The sequence below is a fragment of the Hyposmocoma kahamanoa genome, unplaced genomic scaffold (genome assembly GCF_003589595.1).
Source record: "Hyposmocoma kahamanoa isolate Upper Pololo Valley unplaced genomic scaffold, ASM358959v1 79, whole genome shotgun sequence".
In the NCBI taxonomy this organism is placed as follows: domain Eukaryota; kingdom Metazoa; phylum Arthropoda; class Insecta; order Lepidoptera; family Cosmopterigidae; genus Hyposmocoma; species Hyposmocoma kahamanoa.
In genome coordinates this window covers 3,322,164-3,338,814 of record NW_020653993.1, presented here as the reverse complement: position 1 = coordinate 3,338,814, position 16,651 = coordinate 3,322,164, and the positions used below count along the sequence as shown (strand labels likewise).

At 35.5% G+C, this 16,651-nt stretch overlaps 1 protein-coding gene across 1 annotated transcript in view; it reads left to right on the top strand.

The window, feature by feature from the left end:
- LOC113233606 overlaps positions 1 to 13,094 on the top strand; it is a 29,919-nt gene extending 16,825 nt beyond the window's left edge. Inside the window, exons 6-10 of the mRNA XM_026468760.1 lie at positions 1,220 to 1,443; positions 2,435 to 2,599; positions 4,977 to 5,103; positions 5,525 to 5,614; positions 11,535 to 13,094. Coding sequence (XP_026324545.1) covers positions 1,220 to 1,443; positions 2,435 to 2,599; positions 4,977 to 5,103; positions 5,525 to 5,614; positions 11,535 to 12,176 — 1,248 coding nt within the window. The 3' untranslated portion in view covers positions 12,177 to 13,094. The remainder of the gene's footprint in view (positions 1 to 1,219; positions 1,444 to 2,434; positions 2,600 to 4,976; positions 5,104 to 5,524; positions 5,615 to 11,534) is intronic.
- Positions 13,095 to 16,651: the final 3,557 nt, after the last annotated feature.

Genomic DNA, 16,651 nt, shown 5'->3' with positions numbered 1-16,651 from the left:
ATTTAGATTTTCAGTACAAATCGGCAATTTCATACTTTAACCCCTATACTATTGGCCGTTTTATATTACTTACTATTATTGGCCGTTTTAGCCTAATGGTCTGACCTACCACCTCTCAAGCAAAGGCTGTGGGTTCAAATCAGGGCTCGCACCTCTGAGTTTTCGGAATTTACGTGCGAAATTTATTTGAAATTTACTATGAGCTTTTCGGTGGAGAAATGTTTAGTAGCAGTAGAGATCCTTGTGAAAAAGTTTGTCCAGTGTATGAGCATTATTGCCTTCAAGGTGTCTCACATTGGCAACTTACGTCTCAGAGTGACGGAAGGATTGAATCCTTCTCAATATAATGACAAACAAACAATAAAAGACAAACTGCTTCAAAACGAAAAGGCCAAGTAACTTTGGATGAATCCTTCAGCGCAATTTTCTCAAACAGGTTTTTGTCTGATTCATCATTTTAGGTAAATAGTTCTAAATTTAGGTATGAAAGGACACTCATTAATCAATAAAAAACATAAAAGATATATCTACTAACACTAATTTATAAGCTCTTTTCCTATTCAAACTGCCCCCGTGGCCGAACCGTTACCATGCCGGACTGCCACGCAGAGGTCCCAGGTTCGATTCCCGGGCCAGGAGAAATGTTTGTATTGCTTACATTTATTTCTCTGTAAGTTTGGGTGTAGTTTGTGGTTGTCTATGTGTGTGTCCATGGCACCCGCGACACAGGGTTTCCCTAGTGCGGGGCTATGTTGAGTGTGTGCGTTATTTATTTATTTGTTATTTATTTTACTAACAGATTATGGAACTTGTTTTCTGAAATAAAGTTTATTTATTTAAAATACATTTCGAATTTATTAAAACCTGTGAAGTTACGATTATAAATGCAAAGATCGAACATATAGAAAAATTTCATCGACCCGGTGGGACTTGAACCCATGTTAGGTGGTTAGAGCAATGCTACGGTGCAACATGGTCGTGGTTTCAAGTCCCTCCTGATCGACGAAATTTCTCTATGTATTCCATCTTTGTATCCATAATCATAACAAAACTAGTGGAGTTATTGCACAGAAAAACTCAATAAATATACCTGTGAAGTGTTCTAATTTACCCAACTTGACTGTATTAATGATGTTTATTCATTTGCAATAAATTCTCCTCCGCCTTGTAAAACATTGTATCATTGTTTTATTTATTTATTGCATTTATAACCTTACAGAAAGACGCATCAACTTGGACAATAATCAATGTACCGTTACCGATATGTGGAGATGAGAGTCCGAGGGTCCTGAATCCCGTCAGCGACTCGGTATCTGCTGGTTTCGTCGCTCAGGCCACGTGTTTAACGGCGGCATTCTTGAGCCAACCAATGCGGTATAAAATCACTTTGCTTGGCTCGGCCAGCAAGATATTGGATATTACTCCGGATTTGCCTGACCCGAAGTAAGTACAACTCCTTTTCAAGCAAGAAGAAGTAAGTACTACTTTTAGTACCTTGTTGCTAGTAGTTGCTTACAGAAATAAAAACATAACATAACAGGAAAAAACATTAAATTTGTGCTTAAAAAATAAATGCTTGAAAAGTTATAGCATAATTAATTACTTGTCCTATAATGGCACAATAGGAATGGCCGGTGCGAGGTTAATAGGTACCGACCGGTTCTGGCGAGTTGTGGAATACACGGCACGACGATAGATGCGCTTCGATGTAATAATTAGTTTAACTGTTTTTTTTATTTACCTGATGAGTTACCAGGGATGGAAGGCCCTTATTTCGTCTCCATTTCTGGTTATATACTCAATGCAAGGAAACAACGTGACTTCTTATATTTCATATGAAAGGGGAATGAATTGATATCTACGACCATTTCCATAATATAAACTACTTCTAGGCTACTGATCAACGCCATCTAAATATAAGACGGAATTTTGACCTGTTTCAGAGTTACGATCTCTAGTAGGGAGATCAAAAGTCCTCTTGACTTATTGGTCCACGGTTAAAGTAAAGAATGAGTTCGCTCAGTTTTAAAATTCTAAAATTGTAACCAACCATTAATATCTCAGATCGACTCATCCTTAGAACAAAGACCTATGTGCAAGACTACTTATTCTCAGGACATAATACATTTCGTTCGCTGTTTTTAGCTGTGGATATTAGATCGACCGTTGATCGATTTTATATTTCCCAAACGAAATAATATATAAAATTCTGAAAACACCTATAGCTAGGCCTTATTTTGAATAACGAAATTATTTATTTATCCTCTTTTCGTTGTATAATCACATCGAACTCTGTTCTGGCACAATCGAGATATTGTGATTTAAAATTCTGATTTGCAACTGCAATGGACAGGCGTGCCGCTTACCACCGTCACTAAATATCATAAAAAAATCCACCTCAATGGTCAGAACCTTATTACTATTAATTTTTCAGTATACCTCTCTTCGCGCGAGGTGGAGACTTAACCCTATTCCGCTACGCAATGTTTTTGCTCAACAAATGCATTGCACAACTTCTTTGGGGCCGAGGTCTGCCTGTTCATGACATGAGACCTACATTACACAATTTGCAGAAGCTGCTCATTGCTCCATCGAACTTGTGAGTATACTCTTAGTTTCAAACTGAGTGTTTGTTGGGTGGTTGATATTGCTTTTACCTGCCACAAATTGCATTTAACAAACATTTACAAGACATTTATAACAAAACACATATAACAAAAAACATTTATAATTTTTGAATGGAAAATAGACTGACAATATACTTTGTTCTTTCTTTGTGCTTAAATCGTATTCCAAGTTTATGTACTCTAAACTTTTTTATCTGTCCATACTCAAGACATGTCATTTGGATTCGTATTAAGAAATCCATCTCTATTATTTTAATAATTTTCATGATGATAATAAAATGAATTGGGAAAATAAAACATTGCCTCTAGAAATGTCCCACTAGTGTATTCGAACACGATTTGCCGCATCGAGACATGTAAAAATCAAATCATAAAACAATTACCTACAAATTCTCTTCTAAAGCCTGTTCCAATCCATTTTAAACGAAATGTAAAGAAAACGGTTTGTTTGAATTTCTAAAGCAATCACTCAATAAATCGAATAAGTACACTTTCTATCTTTTTTCATCTCATATCTCATCACTTTTTGCAACAATTTTCATTTGGATAACATGTAAAATTGTCTTTGAAGAATGGTAGTCAAAAAGTGAGGTTATTTTTTAATTAAAGATGTATGAATAGTCTATGGTTACATTGTGCTGTACGGAAAAGAACATTCAGTTCATTGAATTAAAGGTTTTGTAATAGATTAGTAAATCGAAAATTTCAATTCCTCCTTCAAAGTGTCAGGATTTGAAGGAGGATTTAAAATTAAGATTTCGGAAATTTTAAATATGCGGTTATAGGTTATGTAATGAAATTTGTTTAAATGAGTCATACTATTCGTTCAATTAATTGATTTGTAGTTGGCAGTAAAATTGGTCATCACTAAAACGTCTAGAGTCGGGTCAGTAACTTGTTTGTTTGAAATGGATTGAAATTTAGTATACATAATATTTTAGTGTTATTATCATTTTTAGTCAAAAATTAAATAGACATATCTAAGAATCTGCATAGATAATTATCATTCCAATTATCAAAGAAAATAATTAGCCTGATAAAATCAAATATCTGGACACCCAGTAGCTACTGTGAAAAATCGTTACCCCTACTCTCATTGCACGAAATTCCTAATTACAGCCGTTTTCCTACTATGACCTAAGCGACTACTCGAAAAACCGTCCCGTTCAAAACTGTGAAAATGGCCCGTTAGAAACTACGAAATTGCATTGTCTTGCATTCTTAGTTCTAGCACCAATCGATACTCAAGTCTGTAGGTCATCCATAGTGGGTAAACGGCTGTAACTACGAATTTCTTGCTTTGGAAGCAGGGCCGTGTACCAGAATCTGATAGCACTTAGACAAATTTAAATTTGTAGTGGGCAACATCAATATAGTAGGAAAAAATGTACTAGATACTTTATATATTCTAATTGACCAGAATTGATCTATCTTCGTGCATGTTTTAAGATCTGTATGATATTTGTGTCTAAGAAAGTAAGTAATCTTTAATACATTTTAAAATTAGACAGAGATATATCAATTACAAATAATATAATATAATAAATATTGTGGGTGATAGATTTATTTACATTTGCAGTTCGAAGTAACTCGCATTTACGCCATTTAACTTTTTTTACCAATCATTGTTTACACACTGCACTGAACTCTTGCCGACCAGTACTAACAAAATTACATACCACATTATATTGATTTGGCTTCGTTAAAATTTCATCGATCAAATTTACTTAGTCCTACTAATGGGCAAGATTTGAGACCCGCTTCTAAATCGTGAGTTCGATGCACCTAATTCGTCGCTCATTTTACAATAAATATGATTACTATGTTTTTTGCTTGAGATTGAAGCGGATTCTCAGTAATTATTGCTACAAAATCGTTATTTTGAAGTGAAAAAAGTTTAGCAGACAGCCATTTGACACAAGTAATATTTTGAATTGACATGACAAGTTAACGTTGCCCAGTGAAAGTAGTTCGATTTTTCTAATTTTAATGCCAGGAGATTCTGGTACACCTATAACATTCCATTAGATTTCCAACAATATTAATATGCTATAATTAGTAAACAAGAACTTGAGATGCATCTTCAATCCTGGGTAACATCACAGCCCATATGCTAAATATTTCAAAAAATGTGCTTTTAAAATATCTGTGAAATTTTAACTTGGAATGCGACAACTTTGCTGTAAATTCGTGTGTTGGTTGGGCTTTTACATGTTAATTGTCGATCAGAATTTTGATGTCTTGTTTGGCTCTTAATATTGTCTTTTGACGCTCGAAAAATGTCTTCAATTGTTTTACCAAGCTCATATAGGTGTGCGGGCTTATGTGTGTATATACTGTTCGTTACAGATCGGATACTTCGAAACTGTTTGGTACATATCATTGGTTAGACAACCAGTGTCCAAGAACGCAGTCGTTACGGAGTCTTGTAGCTTCAGAGAGGGGGAAACATAACCGACAGTTCAATAGATTTAAGGTACAGTTTGGCTTGTGTTTGCTTATTTATTGTCTTTGTCTTTGGTGTGACGTGTTTATTTACTATTTATTTTTATAACCTGTATTATGCTTGCTATTTTGTTAGACTGCATTTGCACTTGTCGTTAATTAATACAAGGTGTTTCTTTGGTCAGCAAGAAAACGCAGCCATTACCTTAGTTGAAAAACTTTTGCCTGAGATCCAGTGTTCGATTCCCTCTGAAGGGCTGGTACCACTCTTTTCAAATCAATAGGAAGATGTTTAGTTGACTAACGTTTCACCATTAATGCTACCCCGAGTAGAGCTATCCCGAATAGTGCTATCCCGGATAATGATAACCCGAATAGCGCAATCCCGTATGTTATCCCGGATAGAGCTATCTTGAGTAGTATTACTGCTAAAAGCTACAATTTTACAACAGGACGCGGTGGACGGGCAGTCGCCAGCGTCTGCTATGAACCTTCGAAGACACAGGCATTCGAGGAGTGTCGGCAGTTATCATGATGATCAGGTAACTTAATTTACTATACATGACAGAAAAATGCATGACGGGTAATGTGACCACTGTTCTTTTGCACATTCTGTTTTTGATTATACATTGTCGTTTGTTTTTATCGTTCTACGGCTTCAAAAGTTTATCTCAATTTACCCACTGTAAATAAGTATCTATCAACCTTCTTAACTCATAGGATAAATTGTAAATTGTTTTATTTATTTGCTATTATATGACATTTCACCTTAGATTTTTATGTCCTTTGGTCGGTTAAAAAATATACCGTTTGACGGCAAAGATTTCTCATTATTTTGAAATACAAAACCAAATAAAATTTAGCTCTATTGTCGTGGTCTCAATACGCTATCCGCGAGGAGCCAAAAAACTAACACTAAGAAGTCGAAAAAAATTTAAAGGCACTTTTAGTTGCATTGGAGCTCATCATGAAAGAGTTTGTCCAGCTCTACTTCCTCGCCTTATCACCTGTCCTATTTCTGCCGACAAGGAGTAAAATGAGCATTACTGCATTCCGGTTTTGAAGGGGTGCTGGTGAAACAACAGGCACGTCATCGTGGTGGGACTTGTCAACTTTAGTCTCAGAGTGACGGGCGTAACGGCAGTATCCCTCAGATATTTGCAATTTAAAGTTATTAGTGGCACTGCAATGGATTGGTGTGCCACTCACCACAAGATCCATGACTTGTTCGTCTTGTTAATTGATATCATAATAAAACAAAACAATAGACTGTATGAACAAATATGGTCGGTCGCATTACCGCTTAACAACAAAGATGCTATTGGGGCCAAGTGTGGGAGTTCAAAAAACAATTACTTACCTAAAATATGTTCATTTTTAATTTTTTTTTTGCCATCACATTTATAATACTAACATATCGTCGGTTAAAAGGTAAAACTCACTAATAGCCTAATTGGCCAAAGGGAGATAATTAAGATTTTGTATTTTTTCATTATGGAAAATCACTAAAGGACTGGTATGTATTAAAACATGAAGGACACCACAGACTTACTGAATTTTTCTTGTCATAGATGTTCTTCCCAATAAAGCAAAATTGAAAAAATCTAGTTTTTGAACAAAATGTCACTTAATGAGTTTTACCTTTTAACCGACGATATACGCACCGTGTTTTGTTTATTTCACACAATGCACTTTTTTGCTCAAGAATTTTTTGTGGAGGAATGTTGCTATTGGTGAAAGTTTACGTCGTAATGTAAGTTGACTGTTTTATTGTTTTGTATATAGCAGACACATTGTAGATAGATTTTATAAGCTATAAAGGTTTTGTTTTACCTTGATTGTGGTGCTGGTGCATGGTTTATACAGTTATACTCTAGCCAAATTCGATACAGAATATTTAATAATAAAATGTTGCTAACCAATGATGGCATAGGAAAAAAACATTTTTTATCAAAGCATATTATTTAGGCTAGCTCTGCCCAAGTCCTGGTTAGTAGGTAATTGAGTTATGTGGAAGTAATACTTGACTGGCCAATTATTATTATAAAATACGTATTGATCGTATGATTTATGAATAATTTTTTTTTTAATTAACAGTTTATTCTATATCATATTTGGCTAGAGTACACACTAAATTGTAGACTTAGGATAATTTAAAACTCCCATTCAAGTACATACTGCCTGACATTCAAAACAAAATACCGGTACAGCTGCATAAATAGGTTTACAAATGCTAAAAAAATGCAAACAGGCTTTGAAAAGTACTACTTGGGTTATGTCATACTTATAACAAAAGCGGCGAGTTAATTAGCGATATATTCTTCTTTCGTATAAACCCTTGAAAGGTTTTTGAAAGTAGTCTTACTTACTATAATTTTTAATTTAAGTATTGTGTTTTGAATAAATAAATTTAAAAAACATGACAACTAATGAAAAATGGTAACCACCACCAATATGCAATTGCGATGCGTCCTTGACAAATCAAAAATATCTTCTTTAAATCTTAAATTCCACTACAAAAAAAGTAAAGAGAACAAGAAACTCTAGGGGTTGTTTTTGTGTATAGACAATTGTTCATATTTGTCAATTTGAAGTAGCTAAATTACTTAAGATGGCGCCGCAATAAAAATATATACATGAACTTTTGAAAATTGATTTGAAAAAACAAATATATGCGATTTAAATCCGGAAAAATAGTTTCATTTCCTAAATATATACATGAGTTAAAAATATTTCTTTTTCTTTTAATCTTAAACGCGGTCACAGTTCACTAAACTGGGGAACTATAATCTCAGTACAGAGTACTAAAAAACCCGACCTCAACCGTCATTCATCCCCTAGTGTGCTATCCTTAGAGGTGGAATATTTTGTTCAAATTTAAATGGGACCACTCCAAGTACCCTCTTTCCAACAAAAAAAAAATCATCAAAATCACAAATGCGAGTTATCGCGTAACATACATACAAAAAAAAACATGCAGTCAATTTGAGAACCTCCTCCTTTTTTTGAAGTCAGTTAAAAATGGGATCTGTAAAGAGTCCGAAACGTTGGTTTGTTTGGAATAACAAATATACGCGATTTAAATCCGAATAAAAAATAGCTTCATTTCCACTGTGTAACAATCGCGAAAACCTAATATATTTGACATATTTTATCATTATATATGTATTGTTTCAAAGGTCAAACACCTGCTACTTTGTACTAGTCGTAATTATTGATTTAATTATATTCGCTGGTGACAAATTAGCCACTAAATTTTGGTCGTTTGCCAAACTTGAGTGACAAAATAGGTCATTCACTACTCACCGGAGTTGTTTTTAGCGCTCAGCTGTTTGCCTTAAAAAGGAATTTAAATATTATAGACTAAAGTGTGGATGAGTTTGGGGCCGCAATAATATACTGTATATATGCCATCGACAATAAGAAATTGTTTAGACTGAATAAGCACTTACGAGAGAAAAAGAAAGAAAGAAAGAAAGAAAGAAAGAAAGAAAGAAACATTTATTCAGTACCCTTAAATTGTATGTACATAAAAATAAATTAAAACTAAAATTACTGATACTGAATGGGCACCGCTCAGCATGTGCCGTGGCTGAGAACAGCCACGTCGCTGGTATTATGCGGAGCCCAGGGAGTGCGTCGCAGGCGCACTAAACTAATACTACAAAAACATTGACTTACTTAAATTCGCAATATGCGTACAATTAATTTATGATGCGACAAAATGTGTGATGCTTAACTATATCTATACCTATTGTTAATTTATTTATAATTTATTTATAATTAATTGATAATATTATGTTATGTATGCAAACACCATTCAACTATCAAACAAACTTAATTATATATAAAAGAAAAGTAAAAACGACTTATTTCCTAACTATAAAGTTGGAACTGATTGCAAAAAGTATAACCGAATTAGGCCACATATACATACAAAATCCACTTATACACAAATGATACATCTAATATTAAAACGCGTAACATCTTTGATTAGCATCAGGTGAAGTTCTGGTTAGGCAAGGAGACCTTTAATCTAATCTGTTCTACTTATGATGGCCTCAGTCGGTGACTCGCACACCGGTTTTCATGGTGTCGCTATCTCTGAGGTCCCGGGTTCGATTCCCGGGCCGGGAGAAATATTTGTATGGCCTACATTTATTTCTCTCGTGAGTTTGGGTGTAATTTGTGGTTGTCTATGTGTGTGTCCAGGGCACCCACGACACAGGGTTTCCCTAGTGCGGGTCTGTGTTGAGTGTGTGCGTTATTATACAAAAAAAATTGAGAAAATGATGTCCAGAACAATACAAAGGTTCATGGCAGGCGAACATAAAAACACATCGAGTCTAGCCTTCCCAACCAAACTACTTTTGTAATCGCGAAAATAGAGGGGGCAGCAAGGTTGACCCCAGGCGGCAGAAATCGACGGTACGCCTCTGTGTCAGTCTTGGGCTATGCCACAAAGTTTCGTTATTGCTTGCAATATTACGGTGAGCTAAGTGAAGTTGGTGTTAGAATTGAAATGTAATTACATTGACCTATCAACAAATTAACACTTAACCGTATGATAATACAATAGACTACTTACTGAAAATATGTTACTCCATTCCATTTTATCACTTTACAGGAGTTATTTTATACAATTTTTTTATTCATACATACGAATGACATGCCATTTGGTCGCTCAAACGAACTGCGACGCGCAATTTGTTCCTCTTTTTACAATTTGTTTATAATAATAATAATATAATTGTTTATTCAGGTATTATTTTTAAGGTCCAATGGTTTTAGTACAGGGTCAAGAGCACGTCAAACTTGACACTTAAGATTTAAATCCAAGTCTATGCCGCTTACGATAATAACGGTCCAAAGTTCAAAGTGTCAAGCTTGACGTGCTCTTGACTGTACACTTGAAAAGTAACTTAATATTTAATTTAGTTATAATTATTATAATAATAGTGAAAATTTAAGTACTCAAAAATCAAAATAACATATTAATAAGGTCTATACTCAACTACCGATGACCATGGTGTAGATATATAGTAGATATAATTGATATTCTACCACAGCCCGTAATGCTTAAGAACATCTTATCACTAACGCATGCACGTAAATGCTTAACATAATATGCATGAAGAAGCTTTAAGCGTGTTTGTGTTACACACATAGCTCCGCACTAGGGAAACCTTGTATCGCGGCTGCCCTGGATACACACCTCTGCGTGGCGGACCAGCACGGTAATCGTTCGTCCACGGGGCAGTAGAATTTACTTTTACATTTTTCTTTAACACAAACCATCGGAAAAATGGAACCATTCTTCGGTTTTTTCACTCAACTACTTCTCATCAGCTTTTTCGTGCAATAAACCTTTTATCTGATCTACATGACTTAACGGTTTTCTCGTGCCTCTTACGCAGAAGTCCTAGAGAAGGTGAACGACAGGTACTTGTACCACCCATTCCATTCGAAAAACGTTTCGTATAACAAGTGAATGCAATACACTACGTCATCTGTGTTTCAAGTACAAATTAAGGCTTTTCAAGACCAGAATGAATAGGTATTTTTCAGAGAAACGCGTACTGCCGTCGGTTTTATCGTCTTTTAACATCAGTTGAAATTGTGATCAAGCCTATATTTTATTTATTTATTGAAGTTCATCAGCAATTGATACATGTACGTTTCACATTAGTAAGGGTGAAACACAGCTTACAGGTATTTAAAGGTGAAACACAGCTTGCATTAAATTGAGCAGCAATAGCCTTAATATTACATTCTGTAAAAAGTATTCTATAAAAAGAACAAACGGAATATAACGATAAAATGTGATAATCAGAATAAAAATATACATCCTAAATGTAAAGGTTGAGTGTAATATAAATTATTGCAATTAATGCCAAGATTACTGCTAGTTTACTTGCTAAGGATTGCCTTGCGGAGATCGGTTATCGAGTCCGAGAAAATATCTCCTGTTGCACTATACTCATTGTGTAGTCTGAACAGACGGCTGACCGGTGAATTGAGACCTAATTTAGTTCTCCTGTGTGGTGGTGACAGAAGAGCAACGATCTTTTTACGGGGGTAGCGATGGAGAACGCTTAGTTTGGATATTGATATTAATTGTGGGCAGTCAATCTTGTTCGTAAATAACTTGTGAAGGAAGGCTAGGCCCAATAGATCTCTGCGCTTTTCGAGTGAGATCATTTTGAATTTTTTAAATCTCGATCCATATTTATTGTATTATATTGTAAGGTACTTCCATTCTTGACAAAGGCCATGAAATGAATGACCTAACTTTGCTATTCTATCATATATAATATTTCTATCATACCAAAACAATTTGTCCAAATTCAAACAAACCTCATAAATACTACGATCTGTAGGCCGTCGGAATTATCCTATTTCTTCCATATTCATTTCTTCCACGGCTGTATATTAATAATTAAAAAACTAAATTCTTTGCAGGATTCACCAGCCCTGGACGCATCAACAACCTCAATAATGGGAAGCGAACCAAACATATACGACACAAAACTAACCACACAAACAACAGATGTAACAAACCTAAAAACGCATATTTCTGATTCAGAAATATCACGAATCTCCGAAAAGCACGATAATCAAAACCGAATCGTATTCACATTAGGCGAAGATACAAATTTACTCAACATTGAAAGTCAAAAATTAGTACGAATATCGAGTAATAATCAAGATGAAATTTGTACCACCTGTCTGGATGACAATGTTAAGAAAATTTGTACAGAAATTAACGAATTTTGTACTACTAACAAATCTGAAACACAGGAAGGGCTCGATATAGCGAAACATATAGATGAAAGTATAGATATAGCAAAATATATGGAAAGGCGGAGTGAAATAGACAATGAGGACATGTGCAAAAACTGTGAGGGTAACACAGATGGTGTTTGTGACATTGCTTGTGCCAAAATTGTTACTGATGTCATTGTGATACCTAGTGCAGAGGCTATATTGGATACTGGGCAAACAGACACACTGACAGACGTACAGGAAAGATCTTTACAGAAAACTGACATAGACGCAATAATAAAAGAACAAAATAAAGTAGAAATAAATGAACAGGATTAAGACAATAATTTATTTTTTGTAAGTGAAATAATAGATAGATTCGTGCACTAGCCATGTTGCCAATTTTGAAACTGACCTACACAATATACAGACGAAGGCTTCAAATTTCCCCCCAGAATTCCCCTTTTTTACATTGGAGGTTAATAAAATGACGTCACAAAGTTGTCACCATTGTTCCATTTGTTATCTTGTTATATAATTCAGAGTTTGTTTTTAAACTTCTTATATTCTACTCAAAAGTTATGTAGAGCATAGCAAGCTAGTTACTTTGAACCGTTCGTATGTCTGCGGCATAGAGCTGACTTTAAATATAAATATAAGATTGACAGATAAGATTGCTTTTCCTTCCACCCCACTTTTATTGACAATAAACATAAACATCGAGTAATTCATCACTACTATATCTGCCATCCACTAACTAAAACGCGGCTATGTGACAAATGGTCAAGTATCCGTTTTAGATAGAAAAAGAGCACAAAATTCTCTTTTAAAATTAGTTAAAGTATTCGAGTTATCGAAACTTACCCTAACAATGCATAGGTGAAATATCATTGAACAATATCGATATTCTAAAACTGGGTTTTCGTTTTTTATGATATCTCAAAAAATTATTTTGTCACTTTTAGTTAGCGGATACATATCCGTATGTACATACAAGTATCATTTTTTTTCACACAACTTGAAATATTAATTACACACATATCATCAAGCCTGTCTCCTACCGGAGCAGGCAGATACTATGGGTCTCCTACTACGCTTCTGGCAAACCCCCTTCTCCTCCTCTACTCCATCAGTCTTTTTTTATGATATCAAGTGACGGGACAAACAAGTCGTGGGCCTGGTGGTAAGCGACAGGCCTTTCGATAACAGTTGCAGTGCCATTTACGAGCTTTAAATCGCAAAGATCTGACGGGCACTGCCACTGCGTCTGTCACTCTTAGACATAAGTTGACAAGTCCCATGTGCCTGTGATTTCATCGGTCCCTTTCAAACCCGGAACGCATTAATGCTCACACTACTGCGTGGTGGCATCAATAGGCAAGGTGGCAGAACTTCCCTGGACGAACTCTTTTCACAAGCTCTACTGCTACTTGTTTATTTTTGGTATTTCTAACCCGGCCTTTTTTAGAGACATCCCCAGTCTGATTGAGATATGTACGCCAAGGTAGACCTCTACCCACGCCTCCATCTACATTCGCTCTATAAATTTGTGTCGTCAGTCTACCAACATTCATTCTTTCTACATGACCACCAAACCATCCCTCTCTCTATCCTGGTCATTACATCATCTTTCATACCACTACACCCTGCCCTACCACTACACTATTCGGCATTCTTTTTTTGTAATTAATTACCACTAAGGGCGCGTTCCCATTATGTCGTAATGTTTTATTTATCGTTGGACAACTGTCGCTTCTAGCTATATCTCGACTGTCTGTCATGACTGTGTCATGGATATTTTTTTTAACGTCGAACGGTTGCACGACATCGTTTGATGCACAGCTGTTCTGTTGGATGAATAAGACGTGACTAGTAGCTGCGATCATCTGTCGTCACAGTTTTTATTGTGACGTTTTATTTATCGTCAGACGACTGTCGTTCTAGCGCTTCCCATTGTTTCGCCAGTCTGTTGTTATAACTTCAAAGGAGTCGTGAACGACGTTTAATCGAGTTGTGCTGTATGTGAAACAAACCACGACACTTTAAACTGCACGACTGTCTATCGTCACGTCAAAATGGGAAAGCAGCCTGAGATTGTAAAACGTGGATGTAGCAATTATACTTGTCATGCTCAGACGATTCGCGTTGTATACTTTTAAATATCCCATAGAAAAATTTACCGTAACACAAGGATACATAAAATTCAAAATAATATATACACAGTATTAGATGGAGAGAGTTTATCGTCTCGAAGATACGATTATCGAAAGAATATAAAAAGCTTTCCTCGTCTAAACATTCGCGATTATCGACCGTCCACGTGAGCGATAATCGCCTCGCCTTTGACTATTGAACGTCTCCGTGTAAACAGAACTCGAAAGCAAAAATCGTCTTTCGAGTTTCTATGCCAGCCGTTTCTACCACGAGTGCAGTGCGCGAGGGTGTTTTGATTATCACTGCTTTTCTAAGACAAGAATTAAAAGAACGTGAACGAAAAAAAAATTGGGATTAAGAAATGTTATAAAATTTGGAAAAAAAAAATATAAATGTATATTTCTATACAGTGCAATGAACTTACTATTATCAGCAGTTCCAAATTTGAAATAATTTTTGCGTCATTTTAATATGTCAATACTCAATACCGCAGTAATCACTGAACTCGAATGGCAATTCTCGCACTCAAAACGGCTCGAACCGATTTGTACGATAATAGTATGAACTTGAAAAAATGTCATACGAGATCGTGTTTAGACAAGTCGAAAACTCGTAAGCAACAATCTCCTTACTACATATTACTCTGTGTAAACAGTCGAGGAGGCGATTAAGTTGCTTGCGACTCTCGTATGACAAATCGTAGGCGAGATTTTAGTTCTTGCCTGAATGTAAACATTTTGATACGATAATCTTATGGCGATTATTGCTTACGATAATCGCGTACGATTTTTCGTCACGAAGCGTGTGTTAAACTCTCTCCATCTAAATGGGCCTTTAGTCTCTTAATAAATCAAAAGTAAGTTAACTGAAACAATGAACCTGAGTAAGTGCTTTTAACACATGAAAGTGATATGTTTTATAAAAAATAAAAAAGTCATAAAACTGATACGACCTATATGAAACAAATTATGTATAATGTGAAATTTTATAATTCTCCTGTTATAAATTATAAAAACCTGTTTGAACTTCTCCCCTGAAAAGTTTTCATTTTGCATATGTGTCCTTATTACGCAAAGGGTGCGAAATAAACATTTTAACGACTTTTTGCCGTAGCGCCATCTGTGAGAAATTGATTTCTTTACTCAAAAACCGAAAACAAAGATCTGCTACAATCACATAGAAAAATTCGTAAGGTTCGGTCCCTGGTTTAGTTGGAATAGCGTCTGGCGAGGTTTGCTGGAAGACGTTGGTTCGAATCCAGACGTATTAAAGAATTTTTTCTAAGTGTTCGATCTGTCACACTAGTAATTCTAACAACTTAAAATGTATAAAAAATTTTTAGTTCCCTTTCCGCCTGTGATTTTACTTTTATCAATACTTATTTCTACAAACTAGAAAAGGCTTTTATCAGAGTGATTATCCGACATAAATTCGTTTTAGATTCATGTATATGTTCCTAAAACCGAGAAACAGACACAACTGTGCACTTATTGATAAGTGATGGTGATCACAACTTGCCATTTTAAGGAAGCGTCCTTAACATTACAATTGCCTCGTCGACTGTGGATCATCCGATCTCCTGTGCCTTTGACTGCACTGCCCTTCGATGCGAACAAGGTGTTCTGTTGCTACAAAAAGCACATGAACCTTAACACTTTAGACCTTTCTTATATCGGCATAGAGTTTAATTTAAATCTTAAGTGTCAAGCTGCACATGCACTGGACCACTAATCTGCTGTTTATTACGCAACAATACATCGGTTAATAACGTACAAACGCGAGCGCAAACAGAACTGTCAAAATTGTTCAGTTAAAAGCTTACAAGTTACTATTAAACCCTGTAATTGTAGCAACAGTAGTAAGTATTGACATTACGTAATATCTTAGAGTGGTTACACACTGCTATGTATAGTCGATTGTATCGGTACAAACGCGCGACTGCATCGATGCAATCGCCTTTAAATCCCAAGTGTAGTGATGTAATCGCGCTTTTATATCGATGCAGTCGCGCGCTTACATCTCGTTTGCATCGCTGCTTGAAATCGCACGCGTGTGTAAAGGTAGACGATAAGCGACTGTGTCGCATTTGCATCGCTTCTAAAAGTTGCAGTGTGGAACAGCTCTTAGAGTGAATACCTCGTATACGATTTCTGTGTAATTGTTCAGTGCCTCTACCACGAGGTTTCTGTGACAGTTGTCGCTAGCGACCGCGTATATTACTTCACAATTTTGTATGGCAAATTATACAGCGCCCCTAGCGGTTAGAAGAAACAACATATATATAACGATAACTGTCACTGTAATCTCATGGTAGAGGCACAGGACAAAAATAAAAACGTGAGGTATAATTTACTAATAAACTTTTTTTAAACTGACCTCAAACACAAGCTACTGTACGCTGTTGAGGAGTTTCTCCCATCTATCTGCAATTTCTATCATCAGATCTAGGTCACCATCACATTTTGCTTTCATTGGAATTACATCTATGTGCCAAGTTTTTTTGAATTCCTTTAAGGAAACGGGATTAAATACAATGAACAGTATTCAATTTTACCTCAAATATATAACAATAAAAGTTTGACTAAATCACTTTGAAAAAATATATTATAGTAAAATTGAGTAAATACACTGACTACTATACGGTGTGAAAACACGATTCC